A 23,311-nucleotide genomic window follows, 5' to 3' on the forward strand; every position below is an offset into this window, starting at 1 on the left:
TAAAGAACGTAATTTGGAATATTATTTTACAAAAAAAAAAAAGAGCTGTTTTTTCTCCAGATGGAGAGCTCACTGACTGCATTTTAGACTACACTGCAATCTTGTATTTGGATAAAGGGAAGAACCATATGCCAAAGTGACAGACATAAATTAACCTTTTTTTTATTAACAGATACTCTCTTTAAGACAACTTCTTAATACTTCTTTATTTTAAGACAACAAGGGGCCAGGTAAAGTCAGAGTTATTGTCCACACTAAAACCAATTAAGGCTTTCTTCCAATCACTATTTTTTGCCCAGTTTACTATAGGACTTTTCTGGCAGTTTCTTATTTTGTTCATGGATGCACGTAAGACCTAAGTACTAAGAGCTTTTACCATAATAACTATAACCAGAATGGACCAAGAACTGTCATTAGTAGACAGTTCACCTTTAAACTGGAATAATAAAACTGATAAGTATCAAGTAATTTGTTCCTCAACAGTATGATGAGCAGAAATGGTCCTTACTGTAATAAACAGTCACACATTCTTGTTTCTATTAATTCTAGAATAAGAACTACATCAGATACTTCATAATTAGATGGAAATCAACGCAATCCTTGCTAGTATTACCACATTTACAATGTTTTTTTGTTTTTCTCTTGTTCAGTAGTGTGTTCATTGCTCCCAAAATCATCTACATGACTATTAAAAAGTCATGACTGATGGATCTGACATCTTTGGCTGGTGCCTCTAGAAGTGGTTTGAAATCAAGATACATTCAACAGTGTTCATAAAGGATTTCATCTACTTGGACGTCATTTTCTGCCACAGGCACCGATTCACAAATCTGCTCCCGAAAAGCCAAGGCAATCGTGTAAGGCTTTCCACTGGGATGTTTCATACATCTTTCAAGGTAGGTGTCGTAATATCCTTTCCCTCTTCCCAATCTGTTGCCTTTTTTGTCAAACCCAAGGCCTGGCATGAAGATAAGGTCAAGACCTCCTGTAAAAAAATGAAATAAACATTAGTAGAGGCACTGTGAGTTTCCCGATGGCTTGACTACATCCACGTAACTTCAGATGTTTGCAAAAATGCAAGCTTTGTGTTTTGCAAAATCTCTTTGATCAGATGAAAAATATTAAATACTAAATCTGAATACTAAACCTGTAAATTTACATTTTTATCTATCAATTGCATACTAGATCAGCCGCAAAATAATTAGACCTTGAAAAGCTTGAAGGGAAAAAACCTACATTATAACAAATCTATTTTATCATTTTAACCTTGCATTTCCAAATACTAATGATTATGACTCTAAATCCAGGCAGAGACTGAGCTCGGGGAAATTAAATGCAGGAGGAATCAGAAAATCAAATGAACTTCAACATCAGACACAGAACTAGGCAAAGGAAAAAGAATGAAAAGTACACACATAAGAGAGGGGATCTTCTTGACACAACTGTAAGATGTCATGAACCTTCACTCAATCTCCCAAAACCAAAGAGCCATGAATGCAATATATTCTGAAAGTGGATATTGGCCCTCTTGTACCAAGATCAAGATCAGAAGAATTGTCTCTTTGTGGTGTCAGGCTCCTCTTCTCCCAAAGGACTTTCTTCCTGAGCCTCCAGCATTTTCACTGTTGCTCCAGCAGCACACACAGGCATTCTGCTTGCCTTCCCTGGATATCCCTCCTTCGGGAGGGACATATGGGCTCCCCAAGACCCTTCTGAGATTGCACTTGACTGGAACTCAAAAATCAGGTAAAAAACTGAAACAAGATGCGTAAATTGGTAATCATCCGGACAGAAAAGACACGACCTGCTGGCGAAACCAAAAGTCCCCACCAACCAGCTCCACATGAAAAGGTAAGATTAGCTAAGCCCTTTTTTCTTGCTTTGTTATACTCTGTGAACGGATGCAGATCAGCATCATGCCAGGGAGCCAGCTACCTATTATTTGCACTCAGCTGCCCAGTAGTTTCAGGATTTGATTCACATCACTTCCAGGTAGGCAAAAGAAACTGGCTGCAACCACTAGGCATGGAGGCAGCCAGCCTGCAGATTGCCATTCCTTATGCAAGGCTTGTTCATTTAGTGTGAGAAGTCTAAAAGGACATCCTCTAAACAAATGAGCTTGGCTGGGCTGGTGCTGACCGCTGAACCCAGGAACATCCCACTTACTAGTTTCACAATGTAAAGAAGGTCTTTCTTTACTTGCTGATGTAGCAGATCGACACTTAAGGAGAGAAGGGCAGGAATGGTAGTGGAAAGCTTAGCACAGACTAAACCACAGCTGACATGAGTCTGGAAAGAAAGCAAATGCTGTGTCTCAGTCCACTGCTTCTTCCATCTCATAGGAACAGTACTTAGCCTTCAGCAGCTTTTTATAACTAGCTTCTGCTCCTTCACCAGGGCTAAGATGTGTCAGGTACTTCTTCATTTTTCCTATGTCCAAACCTACTCTCTCCTGCCGTTTTGGATTTGAAGAGCCACTGATGCAAACACTCATCATGACCTATTGACTTAAACAGAACATTGATATGAAATATGCAAGGCAACATGGTGTGAAATGTTTAGAGAAGATCAGCCTTGCAAATTTGGCATCATACAGCTAAGGAGCATGGCTTTTTTAAAGAGGTCAGGGGAGTAAGAGGAGGGAATTAGCCAAAGGGCAGACCACAGAGTATTACTGGTTGAAACAAAGAGGAGTCTTAGAGTTTTACCACACTTTTGACTCATAGGACAGAGAAATGGCAAATGGCGAAGAGGAAAAGACACATGAGGCCAGAAGCATGGTTTGACCCCGCAATAGATGCCATTTTTATGGTAATCACTATGTACATCATGTTGGATGCACCATGTCACATCTCAGTTTGCAAGTGAAAGTATGTATTTGACAATCGCCAGCCCTATGGGCTAGGACCTAGAAACTAGGACCTAGATCATATTAGCAGGTCATTAGCATTAATTAGCAGGTTAAATCCTTCCCAAGTTACTCCTGTGCTCACTATTTATCCTCTCCATAATCTGCCACACATCAGTTTTGTGTAGGTAGTCAGCTGGCTCAGAAACCAGTACGTACCAAACATTAACAATGCAAGGAAGGAAACACATTCTGCCTTACACTTTTTTTCAGCTGTTTTCACTCCATAAGACTCATGGCAAAAAGCAGGAAATACCTGCAGTCGCTACTGCTGGCAGGTGAGAATGCACACAAGGGGCAAAGCTACAGCCCAAAGGTGCCATTTCTCTGTACGTTTTGTATTACAGACAGGAAGAAGACAAGTCAGGAGAAGCACTAAGAAAAGAGGGAATTGGCAGGAACTGTGGAGGGAAGAAAGATATTTTCTACATAGTTTAACTGATAGCACAGACACACTTGAGTGAATTTAGATGTATTAAAGCACTGTGTTTTCTTCTGGGTTCTCTGGAGAAACAGACTGTATTTTAATGAGTCAGCTCCTCTATAATCATGGGGGTTTTATGCTGAGCAACTCAAACAAGCTTGTACAAATCTCAATATGAAAAATTATGCTCCAAATGCTGTAATAGTTACCCTTTTATTTTTCTTCTACTGGAGCACTGCAGTAGTGACTGCCTTTGCTCTGACTCACAACACTGTCTGATATCTACGCAACTCACACCACACAAGATTTAAGCAAAATGCCAAGCAAGACTTTCAGTAGAAAAATGACACAGCTACTCTGCAAGGAGCCCAAGGGCAGTTGAAGCATCATTAGCCCAAATCCTGCCCCAGGATCAAAGAATCATCAAATGGTTAGGGTTGGGATCGGAATGAATGATAGAGAGCTGCATGGAGAGAACTCTTTCTTGCCACATAACTTAGGGAGCAACAAAACCTCTGTGGTGCCTGCGGCAGAGCGGGGGAAGAGCTGTCACGGGATGAGAGGTGACAGACGCACAGATGAGACCAAGATTGCACACGCAGATGAGACCGAGATTGCAGACATAAAATTACGACCAGCAATGAGAGTACATCAACAGGATGGCAGGTGAGGGTAATAACATCTTATCCGTTTTGGCACAGGGCCCTCATGCTCCCAGGCCCTTCCAGCCCTGCAGGACCACTGGTTGCCACTCAGGACGCCCTGCAAGCTTGCTCTGTTCTCACATCCTGCTCCCTGTGCTCCCACAGATCGCTGTGTGAAATGGCATCCTTGTGCCTCACAGGACAGAGCAGGTACTTGGGCACCAAACACCACATTGGTTTTTACTGTCTCGTAAGACATGCTGAGGGAGGTCTCACATTTGCTACTTCTATCCCTCTCCTTGTAATGTCTGCTGCCCCTCACGTCTCTGTAGTTGTTAGCTGGTGGTTCTTGTACCCCTGAGGCTCCTGTGACTACAGGAGCCCAGGAAAGCACACCCATAGTCAGGAGTTAATCTGTGCTTCTCTTGGAATACTTGCTTGTGGTCTGCAAATTGCTAAAGGCTAAAAACACTGTCTCAAACAACAATCTATTGCTCCAGCTTCTATGTAGAGAATATCAATGCTTCTTACACACTTTAGCAGCTTCAGAACTTGTTATGTACAGGCGCGCTCTGCACTGAACTATGTATGTCCACATAGACATACCTTAGGTTACACAGAAGTGAAATGACTTGCCCAAGGACTCAGGAAACGCAAGATGCAGATGTGGAAACTGCACGTCCCCTGACTTAACCAGCAGACCAAAACATCAGCATCCCCTCTCTGGTGTTTTAAATAGGAATATATGGTTTCGCTTCCTCTAGGCAGCTGCAGCGAACCTCCTCAGTTGGGCAGTGCATTTCTCATTACCTTCCATGATGATATCAGGTTTGATTTGTTCCCCAGGGAAGGATTTTCTCCTTGCACCTCATTACCGCTCTTCTCCTTAATCTGATGTTCCTATTTGAAATGCCAGCATTTTAAGAAGTGTTCTTGACAATGGTTAATTATAGAAGAGTCCATCAAACTGCACAGATACAGGTCATGTAAAGACTGCTGGAGACTCGTCCTGCTCTCAGAAGGAGCAGCCAGCATGGCCCCTGTCCTCCCAGGTTTGAAGGTGCTCCACCAGCCCACTGTCACCTGCATGTGGGGTCACCCACCTTCCCCTGCACAGCTAGACAGTCCTAATGGAAGACGAACCTGAAACACTTGGTCATGCCAGCTTCTCATCCCTCACTGCCACTTGCTTGTGACTGCCTGTGACCCATCAAAGTGGGAGCTAGGAATCTTTTGATCCTTGCCTCCCTAGCACTTACAAGAGGAGACAGAGGCCGAGGTGCAGCAAACTCCTGTGTTGCTCTAAAGAACAGCAATGTGCTCATAAAAATCGTGTTTGCAGCACAGACACCTCCTGAGCTCAAGCCTACAAGAGGTCGACAGCAATCAGCTCTGTATGGCATTGCTGCTGCTTCTCACAGCAGCAGCAGTTTGAGCTTCTCCCTGAAGCACAGAAGTTTGTGCATCGTTTACTCTACCACCACAAGGATGACTTGATCCTCCCAGCCTGGTACCTTGGGCAAGAATGAGGTTTTCAGCAGTTGGGTTTCTTCCACGCACAGCTTGCTCTGTGGGGGTAGTCAGGGACTCCCCTTCTCTGCTTGGATGTCAATATTACATAAGGTGCAGGACCAGAAGAACCAGGGCAAGAACAACTTTCTGTTTAAAGGAAAGGAGTGTGTATGGTGTTATGCACAACATAAACAATGACAGATAAGTCTATGTGCAGCTGCTGCAGAGGGGACAAGTATTTGAAAGCTGTTCACTTACAACAAATAGAAGCTTGCTTTGATCCTTTTCTGATCCTAGCAAGGACCACAGTGGAGAAAAAAACAAAGTCTTTTGCAGGAAAACCTTTTCAGAATGAAAAGGGTGCAGTAACCATCATCTGCATCAGCGTTTGCTGCATCCCAGTACAGAGGAAAAAAATAACTTAATCACTTGATCCTAACATTTTAAGTATCAGCCTTGGTGACATGCAGAGTATGAGCCAATGAGTTTGAATAACTCAGAAAGTTCTAATTAAGACAGAGTCGTTACTGTAACTTTAATTACTGTCAGCACCAGCATTGTTAGGCCTCTTGGGTAGGTGTTAGCTCCTCAATATGTACTCTGTAGGGCACAGATCATCATCTTGTTCTGTATTTACACAGCACCTAACAACTGTGGTCTGGGTTAATCACCAGACCTCAGGGAGAACAACTCCACAGAAGTAAATATTTCAATTATGCTGCAGCAAAACAAACCCTTGCCCTTTATGACTAGTGCAAAGCCTTCTCCCTGGAATGCCCTGGGTGCCCTCATGCCACTCCTGAGGTTGCTAACAGCTTGGTATTTTCTTCCAGATAAAAATGTTCTGCCCTTTGGAAAAAACCTGCCCTTGGTTTCAAGCACAACATCTCTGCTATTACACACTTGCCTTGGTATAAGGTCAAAAAGGGAAATGCCAGATCTGTTCACTGAAGGCCTAATCCAGACCCTGTTGAGGTGTGTGGTTCCTGGAAGGGCTGGGATTGCTTCCAGAGGAAACCAGCTCCTTATCCTGACTAAGCCAGATACTGTTATCCTGGATAAGCCAGATACTGTTATACCCCAATCAAACAAGCAAGGAGACAAAAACATTACCCTTTGCTTCAATTGGTAAGCATTTGAAAAAAAGTCATTCATCCAAAACCAATGATGGAAATTCCAGTAACATAGGGGATGGCAGACATAAATGATACGTGGATAGACAGTTACATTGCTTAACTTTACCCCAGCCAGTCTGCTAAAATGTAAATGCAATCCCTTAAACAAATCCCTAAACAGAAAGGAATCTGATAATTCCCATTTGCTCACACGATATGGCCTTTGACAATCAGCATCAGAAGCTCAGCATGAATTCTCATCTCCTAGGAAACCTAAGATACAACATAAGTGATCAGATCCTTAGTTACCTTAAATCAGCATTGCCCCATTGACTCCCCTCTGCACCAACCTACGCGAAAAATGTCCCGAGTTACTGACACAGGTTTGAGGAAAAGAAATCCTTTTATCTTGTAGATATTTGTTGGCAATTGTTCATCAACAGTTGTTCTCTGGTGCCCGCTCTGTAGCCTTCTTATGATCCCAAACAGTTACCTAGCAGTACTAAACGTTGTGTTTCAGATCAGGTCGAAAACCCAGCTCATTTTAAACTGCAGTCAGTAGCTTTTCCTCCAGCTGTTTCCTTTTGTCTGACAGCCCTGTATGAACACCTTTAACTGTGCAGTACTGCATCACTTCAGCAGGACTCACTGTTTTCAAACTGTTCCTGGACAACTCCTGCTTTAGAGGGAGAGCCAGAGTGATGCTCACTTTTTACCCAGCACACACTAGCCAGGGACAGGAATGAAAAACCAAAGTATCACATCCAAATCTCACAGGCTCCATCCATGCTCTCCTGCTATGGGGCACATGGTGACATCCTCAAGGCTAATGCTCACCTCATCCAGGGAGGAATGCTTTTAATACCTGGGGCAATCACTTGCTTTATTTTCGTTCCTATTTGTGTATGGGAATTGCAGGCACCAGGAAGGCTTTGCGTCCTTTTGTCTTCTAAAAAGCTCTTTACCCACATCCATGCCCACCCATAAACCACCCATCTATCTTTTACATACACAGAGATGCCAAGCAGACAATCTCCTCTGCAGCCCCTGTGCCCAGGTAACTGGTTCACAAGCATGACTGAGACAGCTTCTGTTATTACTTCAGTAAAATATTTTGCAGAAAATAGAACCATCAGCAGAATCTACAAACACTGAGCAACTCAGCGTTTATCTGTCTGCTCATCCATGCCAGTGCTTTGTGTCAGCATGAAACACTGGTCTCCACAGTTCACACTTGCCCTTCTGAACTACAGCATAATAAAATATTTATACTTCCCCCGAGAAGCTACATGATAGCCATCAGTCATACAGGTTTAAAACAACCAAGTGGCAGCCACTGTCCTGCTATTAAACTGCAAAATGCACTAATAAAGCCACTTGATCATCTGTGCTACTAAGCTGTGATCAAGCAAATACCTTCTATTTTGAATTCATTTAAAACAAAATCTTACACACTTGGTGCCAATGCATTTGAAAGGGTAAGTGCACTGCACAGCATCAGCTGCAGCACATCAGCCCTGCATAATTGAACCTATCCTGATCCACAAACAAATATCCCTTCATGTGTCATCAGGGAAGCTACTGCGTAAGGCTAAGACTTGTGTTTAAATCTAGCTGGTTTCACAATGTGGGATGTGTGCAAGGAGGCTATAACCATTGCACTCATCTCCCCTGAGGTTTAAGTTAGCTGAGGTCTAGTGTCTCATTTTTAGAATTTGCCAAATGTCTCCCCAAAAGAAAATCTGAACATGTACTTTCCTATTTCACTATTATTCATCAAGTCTGCGTAAGCCCCATAAATAAACTGTAACCACTCAATGCCACCTACAAAAATGTCTAGTTTTGCAAGTTCTGGTTTTGCAAATTCAGCAGCAATTCAAAAGGAAAGAATTACTTAGAAATGTTTTAGTTATTAGTCTGAGAATGACTTACCTGCTCCTGATATTCAGATGTGTGAGCAGAGTCAGAACAGTCCGATTGGGAAAACATGGGCAGTGACAAATGTCTGGTTCAAAGGCTTGCACCTGGGTTCTCCTGTGATTTTAAACCACCAAAATACTCTGAAACAAGATGTACCAAGGAGCAATTCCAAAGAGAGGACAAACGGGATTAGAGCCACTTCAGAGCACATTAACACATCTTGTTAAATCAGCAAATGCTGACTGCAAATCTGCTCCTTTAGAGAGACTCTCAAGGCATTGGTGCTTGAACTCTTTATGTTGGGATTGTCCTAACACTGTTGCAGCCTAAAATACAAGGATCTTTGTGCATCTTTCTGTGGCTTTACACTGCATTCTTTAAGATCTCAGCAGCTACACTTCCCATAGTGTTTATCTGAGCACTTACTTAAATACTTCCACTCCATACATGTGCATGTGCACTACTTCATCTCTTAATTTTTAATTGGTCCTCTTTTGCATGCTGCTGTCTGGATATTTTTAAACCAAAATATGACAGAAGTGAATCATTCAGGGATTTTTTCAGTAAATGCATCACTATCAGCATTTCCAATGCCCTTTGACTCACTCAGCAGATAGCCTATCATAAGATACACAGAATTGCTTGTGAAGTATAAATAGTTAAAGCATCAACTTCTTTGTCAGTGCATAAACCTGACTCCTGTAGGGAGTTACGCTGCTTGATGGGAACATTAGGCATATTTACAGGGAGGGTTTATTGAACATGCAGAGTGAGCTGGTTTGGAGGTGAGGGCACCTTCACTGTTAGTGTCAAACATGTTAACACAACAGCTAAGTAATCCTGCTTCTTCCATCACTAGATTTTCTTTCATCTTTTTAAACTTGCACAGCTGATAAAAACCAACTCTCCCTGCAATTCTCCACCTCCTTCACTCCAGCCGCTGATTTTCTGGAGACACTCCTGTGTGTGTGTACTTGCTCTCCTGTGAGTGTGAGTACAACGCCTGGATGAGATTTTAATTACAGGATTAAATTACACCAATGCTCCATAGCAAATGTATGGAATACTGACACCTGCCGGCAAAGGACTTCATGTCACTTCTGGACATGAATTTGCCCTCCATCTACAGTCCAAAAACTGATTCCCACCTCAAATGCACAGCAGCCAAAACACGCAGAAACTGAGTCTAGTTATGATGCCAGATATAAAGACCAAGAGCTATCCTTACATCGTGAAACAGCAGCATGAGTCTCCTGCTCCCTGAAAGCCAGTGGCTCTCAGCCAGGTCCAAGGAATTTCCCACTATACAGAGGAAATGACAGTGTATTTTGAACCTCAGCAAAGACAGCAGGGATTAACTGTGCAGGAAGAGAAATCTTTTGTAGCTGGAAAAGTGCTGACCTGATTTAACAGCCCACTAAGCTGGCAGAAAACCAATCCCAGGAAAAAAGAAAGAAAATAAAGTAGTGATTTTGTGCCAGATTCATGAGCTGAATATGCTCGGCAGTGACTACTGGAGATGGCTCCGGGGTTGGGAGGATAAGGAAAGCATGGAGCCGCATACAAACATCAGGACTGTCCCTTCTGGCACCAGCAGGGCTCATCAAACTGCACCTTCAATCCACATTACCCTACACAGGTGGGCAGCAGGAAAAAGCTTCCTCTCTTGTTCTTCGGATTGTCGAGGTTATGTGCACAAAGGCACTGGGATGACCTTGGTGCTGGCTCCTCCTTTCCAAAAATGAAAATAAAGGGAGACAAAAGAGTCTGCTTGGATTAATTACTGCAGCCAGAGGCACTTGCATGTTTGCATTTCCCCTGTATGAGCTTGTTGTACAGACTCATGCCATATACTCTAGAAATTAACCCAACCTCTTGCTTTTGAGACACTCCTGTCTCTAGGAAACCGTATGAAGAAAATGACAGTGCTACTCTTCATACTCACTGTAGCAAAATTAGCCCTCTTTGAAACAAAACACTTGAGAATCACTTGCAGTGGATTTATAGTCCTTGCCTATGTCGCTCTCACTTCTCTTTAAACTTAAATTGATTACAGCAGAAGTAATCTTTTTAGTTGTTTTGCTAAGTGCAAAGGGAATGTTTTCTGCAAGAAGGCAAACACGGATGTGACACTTAAGATGATTACAAGGAAAAGCACTCTTTAAAAGCCTTAATGAACTTCATGAAAGCAAAGAGCTGCAGTGCTCCCGAGCTCTCAGCCCTCCAGGTTCACTGCAGGATAACCTGGCACAGGTGGTATTCAAATTAAAACACACTGTGTTCACAGTTTAGTCTGCACCAAGGTAATTCAGGACATAAGACACCAAAGGGCATTACAAAGTGATGCCACATGAAAACATTGACTTCTGCATTTCAGAGCATTTTTTAAAAGCCTTTCAAAGAAAGAGACTGTGTGATCATGACATAGCTGTCACTGAGCAGCAGCAGTGGGAGAAGCTCAGCCAAAAGCCTCTGCATTCACCTAGCAAATTGGGTGCTGATTGCTATGAAGGTGTTTCAGAGAGCTGTGGAAGCTGGTGCAGACATCAAGGAGAAGGGCAGACACCAGCTGCAGTGGAGAACAATCCCAGTGCTGGTGATGGAGTCCTATGTCTTTCAACTGAAGGCTGGGATGCAGAAAGGCCCTGAGGGAAACTTGTTATCACAGCTGGGTCCAACACCAGAAATATTTAATTTCCAAGCAAGTATTTTCCAACTCTACCTGTTATGGAACATACCAGGCAGAATAATGTGAAATTATTTTATGGATCTTTAACACTGGAACAGGCATTTTTGTAATGGTGCATCATTAGGGGATACCTGGTGGAAACCAGTAGAAAAGACCTGCCAGGTGAGCTGATTTGAAAAGCAGTGGTATGGCACATACAGAAAGAATTAACATCTACAGTGCCACTACATATATTTCACAGTATCTCTTTACCTGGCATAACATTTTCTCTCTGGCATCTTTTCTCCAAAACAACATCAGAGAGATTGCAAAAGAAAGAAAGAGCAATGGCTGGAGCTACAGATCTAGAAAAGCTTCTGTAAGAGAATAAAAAACCAGACAAAGTTTGAGAGAAAAAAATACAATATAATACAGCTTTAACTGAACAACGAATAATGGAAAGAAATCAAATATCCTTATTTACTATTCATCATAGAAGAATGAGGTATCACTTGAACTGAAAGCAGCAGATTTATAATTAATACAAGGAACACAGTATTTTATACACTGTAGGAACATAATATAATATTAACATAATTAGGAACATAATATTTCACATTGCAACTAACTAACCAGTGCAACTCGCAGCTGTCAGAAGGCAGTGGAGCCAAGGGCTCAGTACAAGTAAAATGAGGTGCTTAGAGCAATGCTTGGAATGCCCACAGGTTAAGAGAAACCAGAACCTGTCTGTAAGGGGATGAGCCAGCGACTGTAGCTGCAGAGGTGGGAAGGAATTTCAGGTATTGCTACAAGATGTGAGATCTCCTGACTTGTAAAACACATGCCACTGGGTTGAATATCCAGTGCTTTGATCCCGCACTGTGTGAGGGGAAGAAGTATACTCTTCACAAAAAGCCTCATCACCAGGATGTCAATGCCTCCCTTCCACTGAATTTGTTCTCCTTTGCATATCAAAATACTATGGCTCATTGTCTCCAAGCAGAAGTTCATTCCAAACTTTAAATCATTTCATTAAAAAATAAATTACATTAGGAGCTAGGCCTCGATTTTCAATTTTGTTTCATGACATGCTCTCAGGTTTTCTTTTTTATGAACAGTGTAAAAAGATTTTAAATTATAATCTATCCCTTGACATATTTAGTACTGTAAGTTTTAATCAAGTTTCCCAGAGGAAAAGAAAACCTAATAGTGCCCTCAATCACTTTACAGTCTTGTTTGAGGAACTTTTGTTTTTTTCCTAGGCAGTAATATTTCACATCTCTGCTTTTCTCACACCCATGTTTCATTACATCCAGATACATTCCAATCTGCATAGATCTCATTTAAATATTCTGTTACCCCTGAGCATTATTTATGACATGTCTTTTTTCTGAATGATTAGCATCATTTTGTATGGTCCCATTGTGCCTTCATGGACAGCTACACAACATCTAATGGAGCTGAAGCAGCATATTACAACTTCTCTGTGCTTCAAGAACCAACATTTTCTCTTCACACTGTTTTTTTTTTTTATTTCCAAACTCTAATGTGTCTCATTTTTCAAACTCTCCCATTTCTGGTGCATCTTTTTTTTGGGCAGGTAGAGCAGGGGCAACCCGTCATCTTTCTTTACATCCCACTTTATTTCACAGCTGTAAATTAAACCTATTCCCCTTAAGACTGCACTGCCAACACTTCAGTCACACTCCTAAAGAACTGTGCTAAAATTTGGAATAATGAAGACTGCTGGCATCACAAGGCCATCAGTCCTGGCAGCAAATGCAGCCTCTCTGAATGTATGAATAAATAGCAGGAGTTTAAAGATGGATGAAAAAGAGCTTCTGTGGACTAAAATGTTTCTGCAGGGCAAATCCCAATGGCAAAGTTTGAAACAGTGCTAATGGTCACTTATACTACTTCAGGTTTCTTCAAACTGTAGCCTAGAGGTAGCCAGCATTTTCCTTGCAAGAGGATCACACTTCCCAGCATAAATAACCTTCATAAACCAAATACAATCTACGCAAGCAAGCTGTCCCTGCCTATTTCTGCTGTATGTTGTAATTTATGCTGTAGCAAGTCTCAGAGTGTTCTGGAAGTTATAAGGCCACAAAGATACAACTACCCCCAATCTTAAAAGTTAATACTCAAAAGGTTACATGAAAATGAAGCTGCAAGAGGTTGCTGCTAGAAATACATTAGTATTTCCTCACTTTGTATGAAGTTCAAATCTTATTGCTAATGGTAGATGTACTGTTATTTAAAGCACAGATTATCTAGTTAATATTTCACTAATTATCCTGAAGGTACAACACAAATATTGTGATCAGTCACTAAAGTTTCCAATACTGAAAATGCCAGGAGCCTCCAAACTAAATTATGAGTTCTTGATACCTTCATTTCTGGAAGCAAAAACACATTAAGCTTTAGCAGAGTAGTAGAGATTATTCAACATACCCCATTAAACTATTTAACAGTGAAGGAGCTTTTCTACACCAATGAAAAAGAGAAAGAAGCCTGCACAGTGGGGAAGGAAATGAGTAAATTGGGATGGGGAATCTTGTATGCCAGGAAGTGGACAAGTGAAAGAAGACAAAAGCACATGATCTCCTCCCTTTTGGCAGGGGCATTATTTTTGTTGGTCGTAAAATGACAGTTTAGGACTGAGAGCAGAAGGAAATGGGGAACATGGTCAGAAAGGCCAGAGAAGGATACTTGGAGTGGGAGATTCAGACCGGATGGGCAAAGAGCAGAGGGATGGAAAGCGGCTTGTGAGGGCAGAGAAATTAAGCTGGGAAATGGGGTCTAGCCCAAGGATGAGGCAAGTCTGAGAAATGATCATTTCAGAGGGAACAGAGAAGAAACCATAATGTTTGGAAAAGCAAGCAAAAGAGTCTGTGTTCAGTGGCGGCAGATCCTTTGCACAACTCAGACTGGAACTAGGATCCCGAGCCTCTGCTGCTTCTCCCTCAGTAAACACTGGTTAATATCTAAGTCATTGAACACTGTAGTGATAAAGAGCCCATACAGAAATGAAGAACTCTGTCCCCATACCAAGGATTGAATAACGCATGGTAATAAAGGCCTGCAGCTCTAACTTGAACAGAGGGAAAGCAAATGACTGAGCACATACTTGTTAGTAGCATTCATCAACAGCAAGCAGTATTCATATGTTGCACCTTTGAAAGAGCCTGTATCACTGCATCTGGGTTCATCTTTGAATGAGCCCAGATCTGATGGGCAAGGACTATGTAATAATGTACTTAAAGGCCAGGGCGGAATACACAGATAAAGAGGCTTATTTAAGTCTGTACACATAATGCCATTTGTTGCATTTCTTAGGAGAGTGGCTCACAACCCATTAGAGTAACCAGATCCAGTGCCAAAATTTCTAATAGCTCTTTATTTTTCAGCCAAGGAAAGATATCAAGGCCAAACCCCCTCTCCCCATTACCTAGGTGAATGTTTTAAGAGTTGTCTATAATTCACTGTACACCTTCAACTACTAGTCAGTAGTTCAGTTATGAACACTTATGTTTTTATATTTATTCAGGTCCAAGACTTCCAGCTGAAATTCTTCAGTTCAAAGTTGGCCACCTGCCTTCCCTTAAAAGAAATCACCTCCAAGAATTTCACCATATGAAGGTAACTCAATCCAGTCTTTTTTTCTTTTTTGAGTCCCAGCTTTTTGCCCATAGTTCTCAGAGCAGGTTTAAGTAATAATAAATGTCATTACAAGTTAGGAAACCTATGTCCAGCCCGCTGAATCACACCACTTCCCTAAACCACACTGAAATTATAACTGCTCGGGAAATGTCCTTTTAAATTTCTGTAGGAGTCATGATAAAAAGCAAACAGGGAGCATGGTTTTATCTTATTTACTCCTTCCAAAGTTGTGCAAGGTATTTATACTCCTGTAAACAATTGCTGCAACCCACAGTATTCATTGAAAGTATTACCTTGGGCAAAACTTGGTACCAGTGCACATTTACATTTCTGATGGGAAAGGATACAGATGGGAACTGGTACCCACTACAAAAATGTATCACTGGCTTGCTCCAGAAGTTGTCTAAATCTTTCAGTAGGTGTAGCTGGAAATGAACCAAGTCATGGACCTACATACACCCCTACTCCAAACAAAATATCTGAACTTCTTCCACCTTTGTTCTGTTACTGTGTCCATTTAGCCTAAAGAAAGCAACTTTTCACATTAAGGATTGCTGTCAGCCGTGCGCAGTAGAGAAGGTAACAGACTTTCTACTACTAACACTGCAGAGATCTCTGTTTATGCCAACAAGGTGTTACGTGGCGTACTGCCAAGATGAAAATGGGTAAACCCTGATCCAACAGAAAATGGGCTGTCTGTAAAAGGAGGGTCTATTCAAAAGGACAGGCTCACACCTATTAGACACTGCTTGAGCACTACCAAGATTGGGAAACTCTATGCAAAAATTATACCTACTCTAATATTTGAGCTATTCTTCACAATAACTATGCCTGAAGTTTTAAGGACAGTGTGAATTTAAGCTTTCTGTCATGCAAAATGAATACACTCAGAAATGACATGACTTATTTATGTACCTGCAGGGTATTTCTTGGAAATTACATAGCAACTTATGCCAGAGATGGGAACATTACTAATGTAACACCATGTTATCTCCTTATAACAATGTAAATGCCTCAGATCACCACAGTATTTGATAACATCACAGAGATAAATGTTTCATCCATGCATAATGCCAAGAATGGGGGATGAATGTAGTAGCAAGGCAATTTGCATTCCTGCAAATGTACCCAAGTTAAAAAATACAGTAACTGACATAAAAAATACAGCAAAAGGAATTTAAAGGCACATTGAGATGCAGTGTGTGTGTTTCTGTGGGAACAAAATCTGATTATGCAATAGTGAAACAAATCTAAACTTACTCTCTAGTCTTCAAAAACTGTCCAATGATAAAGAACCAAGGTCTGACTTCCAATCCAAACCGAATTATTCCTAAGTTACTGAGCACAGACTGAAACTGAGCTTCAGGCAGAACAAGTTTGATGTGGACATACATCAGTTCTTACAACTGCTCTCTTGGCATCTCTGTAGACTGCAGTAGCTCTTCTGGCATTGCTCTCTGCCCATAACCATATCCTGGTGCAGACAATGGAACAGCAACTCCAGGACTAGCCAGGTACCAAATCTTTCTCCTGCCTTCCCCCATCATCTTCACTGCCGGGCACCTGGGCTGTCCCCAACACATACATCTCAGTGCACTCTATACCAGGTAGTCATTCTTTCCATCGTACCTAAAACTGTTGTGTTTATTCTGTGATCTCTGCAACAGCTTTGTTTAATTCAATGAACAGCAGTTCATCAGTAGTAGAAAAGCTTGTCCCAAGCGCCTGAACCCTGGACATTTTAAGGCTTACCTCCAAAAGCTCCTAAATCCCACCAATACATACACATTTTTGACAAAAATTAGGAAAACAAGCTACAATGCTAAATATTAATGTAAAGAAGGATGATTGTATGAAGCACTGAAATACCTTGCTAGCTAACATGCCAACACAGAAAGCATTCTAATATAGGAAAGAGGTATAGATTGAAAATAAAAGAGAAACAAAGACAGTTACTGTGTTCTGGGAAAAAGTACATTGGCATCCTGAAGCAAATACAAACCCATGTTTAACCAGCCAGAGTCATATAAATGTTATGTTCCTCTACCAGGCATTAAAAACCTGTATGTGGGGTGTGGAAGCTGTCTGCATGGTTAATTTCCACCAAGAGAAAATTTTCCCAGACTGTTTCAAGCTCGAATTCGATATGAGTTTTCCATTAACGACATTAAACATTTCTTCAGATGTTTCAGGAAGATATTAATGTCTTCACAAAAAGAATGCAAATACTGAATGCAGACACAGAAGAAACAAGCTTGTTCACAAGTTTGTAGAAGTTGGGCAATTTTAGGCTAAGAAAGAGAGAGGTTATTTTGGGACTAAAAGATACATGCCACTAGCTAGATCTAAACCAACTTTACTTTTCAACTCTATGAAGAATCCAGTATCTGAGAAAGCATTATAAAATCAAAATGTGAGAGAATAATGATGGGAAAGATTTGCAACATTCATCCAGGCCTACAAGAAAGTCCTTTTATTTTCAGACAAAGGTCTCAGTCTGGAGAGGTGTTCTGCATGTGCAGGCTCCGTATTGGCACTGTGATTCATCCATGCAATACAATTTGAAGGATCAAAGATTTCAGAGAATTCTCATGTCAGCCTACAGACATCACCTGAAAAGTTCCCCACCTCTCAGGCAGCGCAAACTAAAGTTCTCAGAGTGCATCCTAAAACTCTGAATCCCTGTGATTTTCAGTGGCAGCCTAAGCCATTCCTGGTAAGCCTGTGTCCTTCATGGGCCTCTGTATTATGCTTGCTGAGACTATGCTGAGGATATCCATGAGTCAGACCAAGAAGCTGGATTTATCTGGAAGGTTGAATTTTTTTCAGTTGGATCAGCTGTGCAGTCTTGTTCCCGTCCTGCTGACATATTACAGGGGTGGCACAGGACACAGAAAAACAGGCAAGAGAAACAAGCATCTACTTACATTGACTTAAGCACCTCTACAACATATAGAACCAAAGTGCAGCATCTCATTTCACTCTACCAGATTATTTGCTACTGGCCTCCAGGCTACTCCTGCTCAACAACCCCACAACATGGAAGAAAACACTCACCACCAGCAAGAGCTTCCTCTCTTGCACTGTCATCATCACTAGGCTGAAGAATATTCCAGGATGTCAAAGTAAGTGATGAAATGTCTTCAGCTGATGATAACTTCAGCATGTCCATGTGATTGCTGTGAGGCTTGTAACGCGGGATGAAACACTCCTTGCCTTGCTTAAAAATGTCCTTGATGATTTCTTCTGTCTGGATTTCATCTGGCATGCTTAGGAAGATTGCAATTCTTTTGGATTCTTGGTACTTGGGATGGCCAATCACCTACATGGGAAATTGGGACAGTCTGTTTATGAAAAGTTTACAAAAAGAACTCTTAATTAAACACACAATGGGAGCAAAACATACACTGAAAAGGGTAGAGATACAAACTACCCTGCATCATAAAAAAGAAGAAATTGACTTTGTTTCCTACTCCAACACTTTCACCATCAGCAAAATGAAAATAGGTTAAATATTTGCACCTAGTGAACAGAACATTGTAACACAGGTTTCGGCCAGCAAAAAGCAATTTAGGAGGCAATCTCCTGAACCTTTTAATGTTTGTGCCATACAGTGCTGACATCCTCAAATGCCCAACACCACTGGAGCAAGATACTGCAGGTCAGAGCTGCCAGCTTCTGCAAGACACAAGGTTTTTGCATTCCTTTTCTTCCACTCATTTTACACGCATCTCTCATCCAGGCCCAGGTAGAATGAAAAGTGCATCAATGATAATAACTCAAAAGAAAATAAGCATCAGAGCAGATGACTGCAGAGCACAAAATCTTCCAAGGCCAAGTCCCTCTTTCCTTCTTTTAACCTGAAATGCCTTCCGTACAGCAAGTTTAAATATATGACTTCAAACATCACCAGCTTCTAATGGGGGATCTTATTACTGCACATTTTTCAGAGCTTGAAGGAAAAATGGCCTTATGATTTTTTGATTTTCATGAGGTTCTCTGTGCGGGGCTTATAAAAGAGTGAATATGGGAAGGAAAACAAAAACCACTTATATGGTGAAAAAGTGTTAGTGCATCTATACCTCATTATGTCTCTGCCCCATTCGTTTGAATTTCACATTAAAATTTGAGAGAAGGTTTCTAAATGTTTGTCTTCTTGTTCTCTAGTACCACATATAGTTTGTTACTTACATCTGGTCAAAACAAATACAAATGTGTCCTTCCTCATTAAATGCGATTTATTTTTACTCTACACACTTGCAAAAATCTGTCCAAAACATCAGAGAAACTGTGCTTATCCGTGGGGGAGAGAGCACCAAATCCTCTGCTTTGTGCTTGTGTAACTGCAGGGTAACTTGTTCTGAGCTTTAGCCTTTGCCCTGGCCCTGGTCTGAGAGATAAATAATTGCCCTTATCCAAGTTGAGATAGCTTATCACTCCTTTTTTCCCTTTCTTCCCAGCACAGCAGTGAAAAGCCCAGGCAAAACATTCAGAAGATGGATATATTTTTGTAAGGCAAAAAAAAACAACAAACCTTACTGCAGACCAAATTACAGTAATGTGTTGCTGCTTGGCCATAGAAATATCTTCACAATTCAAACCCATATTTTACTTGCTTTTGTAATTTGCTCAACATTACACATGGATTTTTCCACATAAGTTATTAAGCTTTTAAACAACAGAATTTCCATGGTAGCTTTTGTTTGAAAGAAGGACTATTTAGTCAAATTGTAGACTCCAGACAGTGCCTGTGATTCATGTTGTTGAGGGCCTCCAGAGCTGAATCTTCTCATAGTTTTGGAGGAGAGAAACTGAGACATGAAACTCTTCTCTTTCAAAGTGGTGCTGTGTGCTGTGGGCCCCACACAGGTCCAATCTGCTCCAACACGTCCAGCAACACATCAACTATGCCATATAGAAGAAAAATGAGGCTGAAGATGTCAAACCACACAGGAAGACACAATTTCAGATGTTTTCAGAACTGTGAAGATGAAGCCGCTATGACTCGGAGCATTTTCTGAGAAGGGTGAAAGATTTTCCACTCTGAGCAAATATTATCTGCCCTTTGCTTGCCACCTGATGGCTATTTTTGCAGAATCAAAGCATACTAACAGCATGACTTTACTAATGAACATTAGAAAAGAAAAATCATCCAGAAGCTAATTAAGTACCAGTGGCTGGGTCAGCCCATGGAACTGTTTCACTTTGAACTTAAAGATCACTTTGAGATGAGATTTTACAACTAAAAATACTGTTCAGGTGTTATAAAATAACCTACTCACTTTTATTAGCTGCAAGCAGTGATATATGGTATAAAGCTACATTTTCAGCCTTATAGCATTCCAAATACTATTTTAGCACTTTCAATAAATTCTTCATGTCTGCAGTACTACCCTCCTATAGAAGAAGCTGACTCTACTTCTGCCATTTGCACACCACCCCTCGGTCTCAAGCAAGCTCAGGACTTTCAATTTGTGTCAGATTATTAAAATGGCAAAATAACACCAATATATATGTCGTATTTTCCAGTGCCTTCTTTTATGCAAAACAAAAGCTGTCTTTTAGTGTGCTCTCACAAGCAGAAACGTGTGCTGTTGCTGAGCTTAAAGGCTAAGGGCTCCTAAAACCTGGTACTACTACATGGGCTAGGTGCTTATGAAGTTGCCAGAGGACTGCAGTTTTGAAGAGGATGCATGCCAGTATTTTCTCAAAAAATTGAGAGATTTTAGTCTAGGATGTTTAATTACTAAAATGCAGAAACATGATAGGACGTTACATATATGTATTAAAAAAAAAAGCATTCCCAATAAAAAAGGGTTGCATGAACTCCTGTTAAGCTTCCTATGACCTGAAGTTTCTGTGCAGCCACATCCCAGTCATTAAGTGGCTACACATCAGTATTAAGTGAAGTCTGTAAAATGATTTGTGATCCTCTGGCAGGAAAATAACAATACAAGTGTAGATCATCTAGAAACACCCGCTGGTGCTGCAAAATGCAAAAATGAGGACTGTGCTCTAGGACATGCAGTGACTGCAGAACAACATTTTATTGTGTTTATTAAAATGATAAAATACATCTATATAAAAACTTTGTGATCCGAAAGCAAGCAGGGCTTTTTGAAAGAACATGCCAACACCACGCTGTGCTAGGATTCCAATTAGGTAAACCCTGCTTGGTACCTTTTAAAGTATAAGAATTACGTTAGAAATAAAACTGCATGGAAGAAATACCACGGAAAGATACAGAACGGGAACGTCAGCCAGGTAAACAAGATATAGTTGTTTTAAATGGATATAGTTGCTAAATATTAATCTGTATTGCCAGGAGCTGCCCACAAAGTTACACACCCCCCAGGAACCCACACGCCCCCCGCTGCTGGGGGGTTTATGGCAGAACTCGCCTCCTGCTTTACAAACCCCATGCTTCCACTCCGTGATGGCTGTCACCAAAGCCACCAGCCCCGGTCCCCGGCGCTCATTAGGAGCGGTGAAGGGAGCAGGGCCGGGGCCGAGGCGGTGCTCCCCGCCCCGCACAGGCCCGGGCAGCGCTCGAGGAGCTCGGCGGGAGCCCTGAGTCACCGCCTCGCTCCCTAGAGCCGCCTGGAAAGTCCCCGCGGGGTTCCCCGCGCTGCGCGGGGGCCGGGCCCCGCTCCTCGGCGCTTCCCCCTCCGCCCCCGGGGCCGCTCTTCCTGGAAGCCGGGCGCGCTCGCACCCACCTCGCGAGCGAGCAGGCGGGACTGGCGCTGCTTCTCCGCCGCGCCCAGCGCCCGCAGCCGCTGCCGCAGCTCCCCGCGGAGCGCCCGCTTGGCGGCCCGCAGCGCCGCCGCCATCTCGCCGCCCTCCACCGGCCGCTCCATACGCCGAGGGAGCCCGGCCTAAGCGCCGGCCTCGCCCTCCCGGGGGCGGCCCGCTGCCTCGGCCGGGTGTCAGCCGGAGCAGGGCCGCTGCTGGGAGGCCTCGGTGGCTGCAATGTCCCGTGGATCCTGGGGGTGTTGTAGGCCACCTTGGCCCGGTCAGCCTCCTGGCGAGGCCTTTCGTCATTGTTTTGTCTGGTGAACGTTACGAAACCTCTTCCCCTTTCGGAATATTGCTGTGAAAAGGGAAATACGTGTTGGTGGGATATTTTACCACCATCTACCAAACGGGTTTCGTTTTTCCCTACGGTATTGGCCCGTCCATGAGGGCGGTGGTGTGAATGAAGTGCTGTGCCTGTGGAGTTGTGTCCAGGGGGAGACACTGGAGGCTGATACTTGGGATGTTTAATGATCGATTTTAAGTGCAGAAAGGGATGTTTTTAGAGCAGCAGTTGCTTTCATAAAACTATTCTTCATGGCATTTGATGACGTCTGAATTTAGCTCCTGTGAGCATTAATGAAGACATCAGCTGACCCACTCTGTGGCTCTTTGACTTTACCTTCTGCTCTAGAAACAGCATTCTGTTTGCAGTGTATTGCCTGACCACTGCAAGGATCACTTAAGCAGTGGTGCCCCAGGACCTGGGACATTGCCCAGTGCCTGGTATAGATAACTTAATGACAGTTAACACAGTGTATCTGTACTATTTTATAAGACTTAGATAATAGCAGTGTTTTTTTCAGACCTTCTGTTACGTTTAGAATCTGGGTAGTATTTCTTATTACTGCTTTTCCTGCCTTTAAATGCAGAGCAAATGGAGGTCTTATTCTGATGAAGATAATCTGGAGCCCATCAGGCCATTTTGATTTAAATTGAGCTGCTTTGATTTAAACCCAGGCCTTAACCATGAAGGCAAGCTCTAAAATGATTGCATCAACTGCATTTTAGAAAGGCTGGGTTAGCCTTTTATATTTAATTAAAAAATTGTACTCCCCAGTATAAAATATACTAGCTTAGTGTAAAAGGACGTGAATGTGGTATTAATAGACTGGTGTTAGTCACTACAGTGTGTGCTTACAGTAGTGCACAGAAAGGAACTGAGTAAGAATTGCTGTTCTTATCACAAAGACTTAGACTGCAAATAATTAAATATATGTCAAAATATATTTTAAAACGTCGTTCCTGACAGGAACTTCCATAGGTATTCTGGAAGTGGGCATTTTCCTTTAGCTGCCCCTTGCCGTCAGGATGATGCCATCTTTTTTTCAACAGCAGGGAAATTCTCAGGAGTCCTGCTGAGTATCTTTCTTGTTTTCACTGGGGAGGGAGAGGGAGAGGGAAAAGGGAAGGAAAAAGGAGAGGAAGAGGGATGGGGAGAGGGAGAGGGACAGGAAAAGGAAGAGGGAAAGGAAAAGGGAGAGGGAGAGAGCAATACAGGTTTTGTCAAATGTTAACATCTCTTTGTGTTCTGTAGTTAAACCGTAAACAAAGTTGGACTACAGAATCACATAACAGCTCAGGTTTGAGGGGGTCTTAAAAGATCGTCTGTTCCAACCTTTCATGGGAAAGGTAGCCTAGATTAATGTAGATGTTTATTCAGTC

At 42.1% G+C, this 23,311-nt stretch overlaps 1 protein-coding gene across 1 annotated transcript; it reads right to left on the reverse strand.

Moving 5' to 3' along the window:
- Positions 1-207: 207 nt before the first annotated feature.
- On the reverse strand, positions 208-22,043 carry MTHFS (methenyltetrahydrofolate synthetase). Its single transcript, XM_061446792.1, has 3 exons — positions 21,571-22,043; positions 17,912-18,176; positions 208-985 (listed from the first exon to the last, which is right to left on the reverse strand). Exons 1-3 carry the CDS (start codon positions 21,709-21,711, stop codon positions 762-764), a joined length of 630 nt encoding a protein of 209 aa, XP_061302776.1. The 5' UTR covers positions 21,712-22,043; the 3' UTR covers positions 208-761.
- Between the last annotated feature and the right edge of the window lie 1,268 nt (positions 22,044-23,311).

Source organism: Pezoporus flaviventris, unplaced genomic scaffold (assembly GCF_033815535.1).
Source record: "Pezoporus flaviventris isolate CSIRO_AGI_PZ_B2104156 unplaced genomic scaffold, CSIRO_AGI_Pfla_v1 ptg000006l, whole genome shotgun sequence".
Lineage (NCBI taxonomy): Eukaryota > Metazoa > Chordata > Aves > Psittaciformes > Psittacidae > Pezoporus > Pezoporus flaviventris.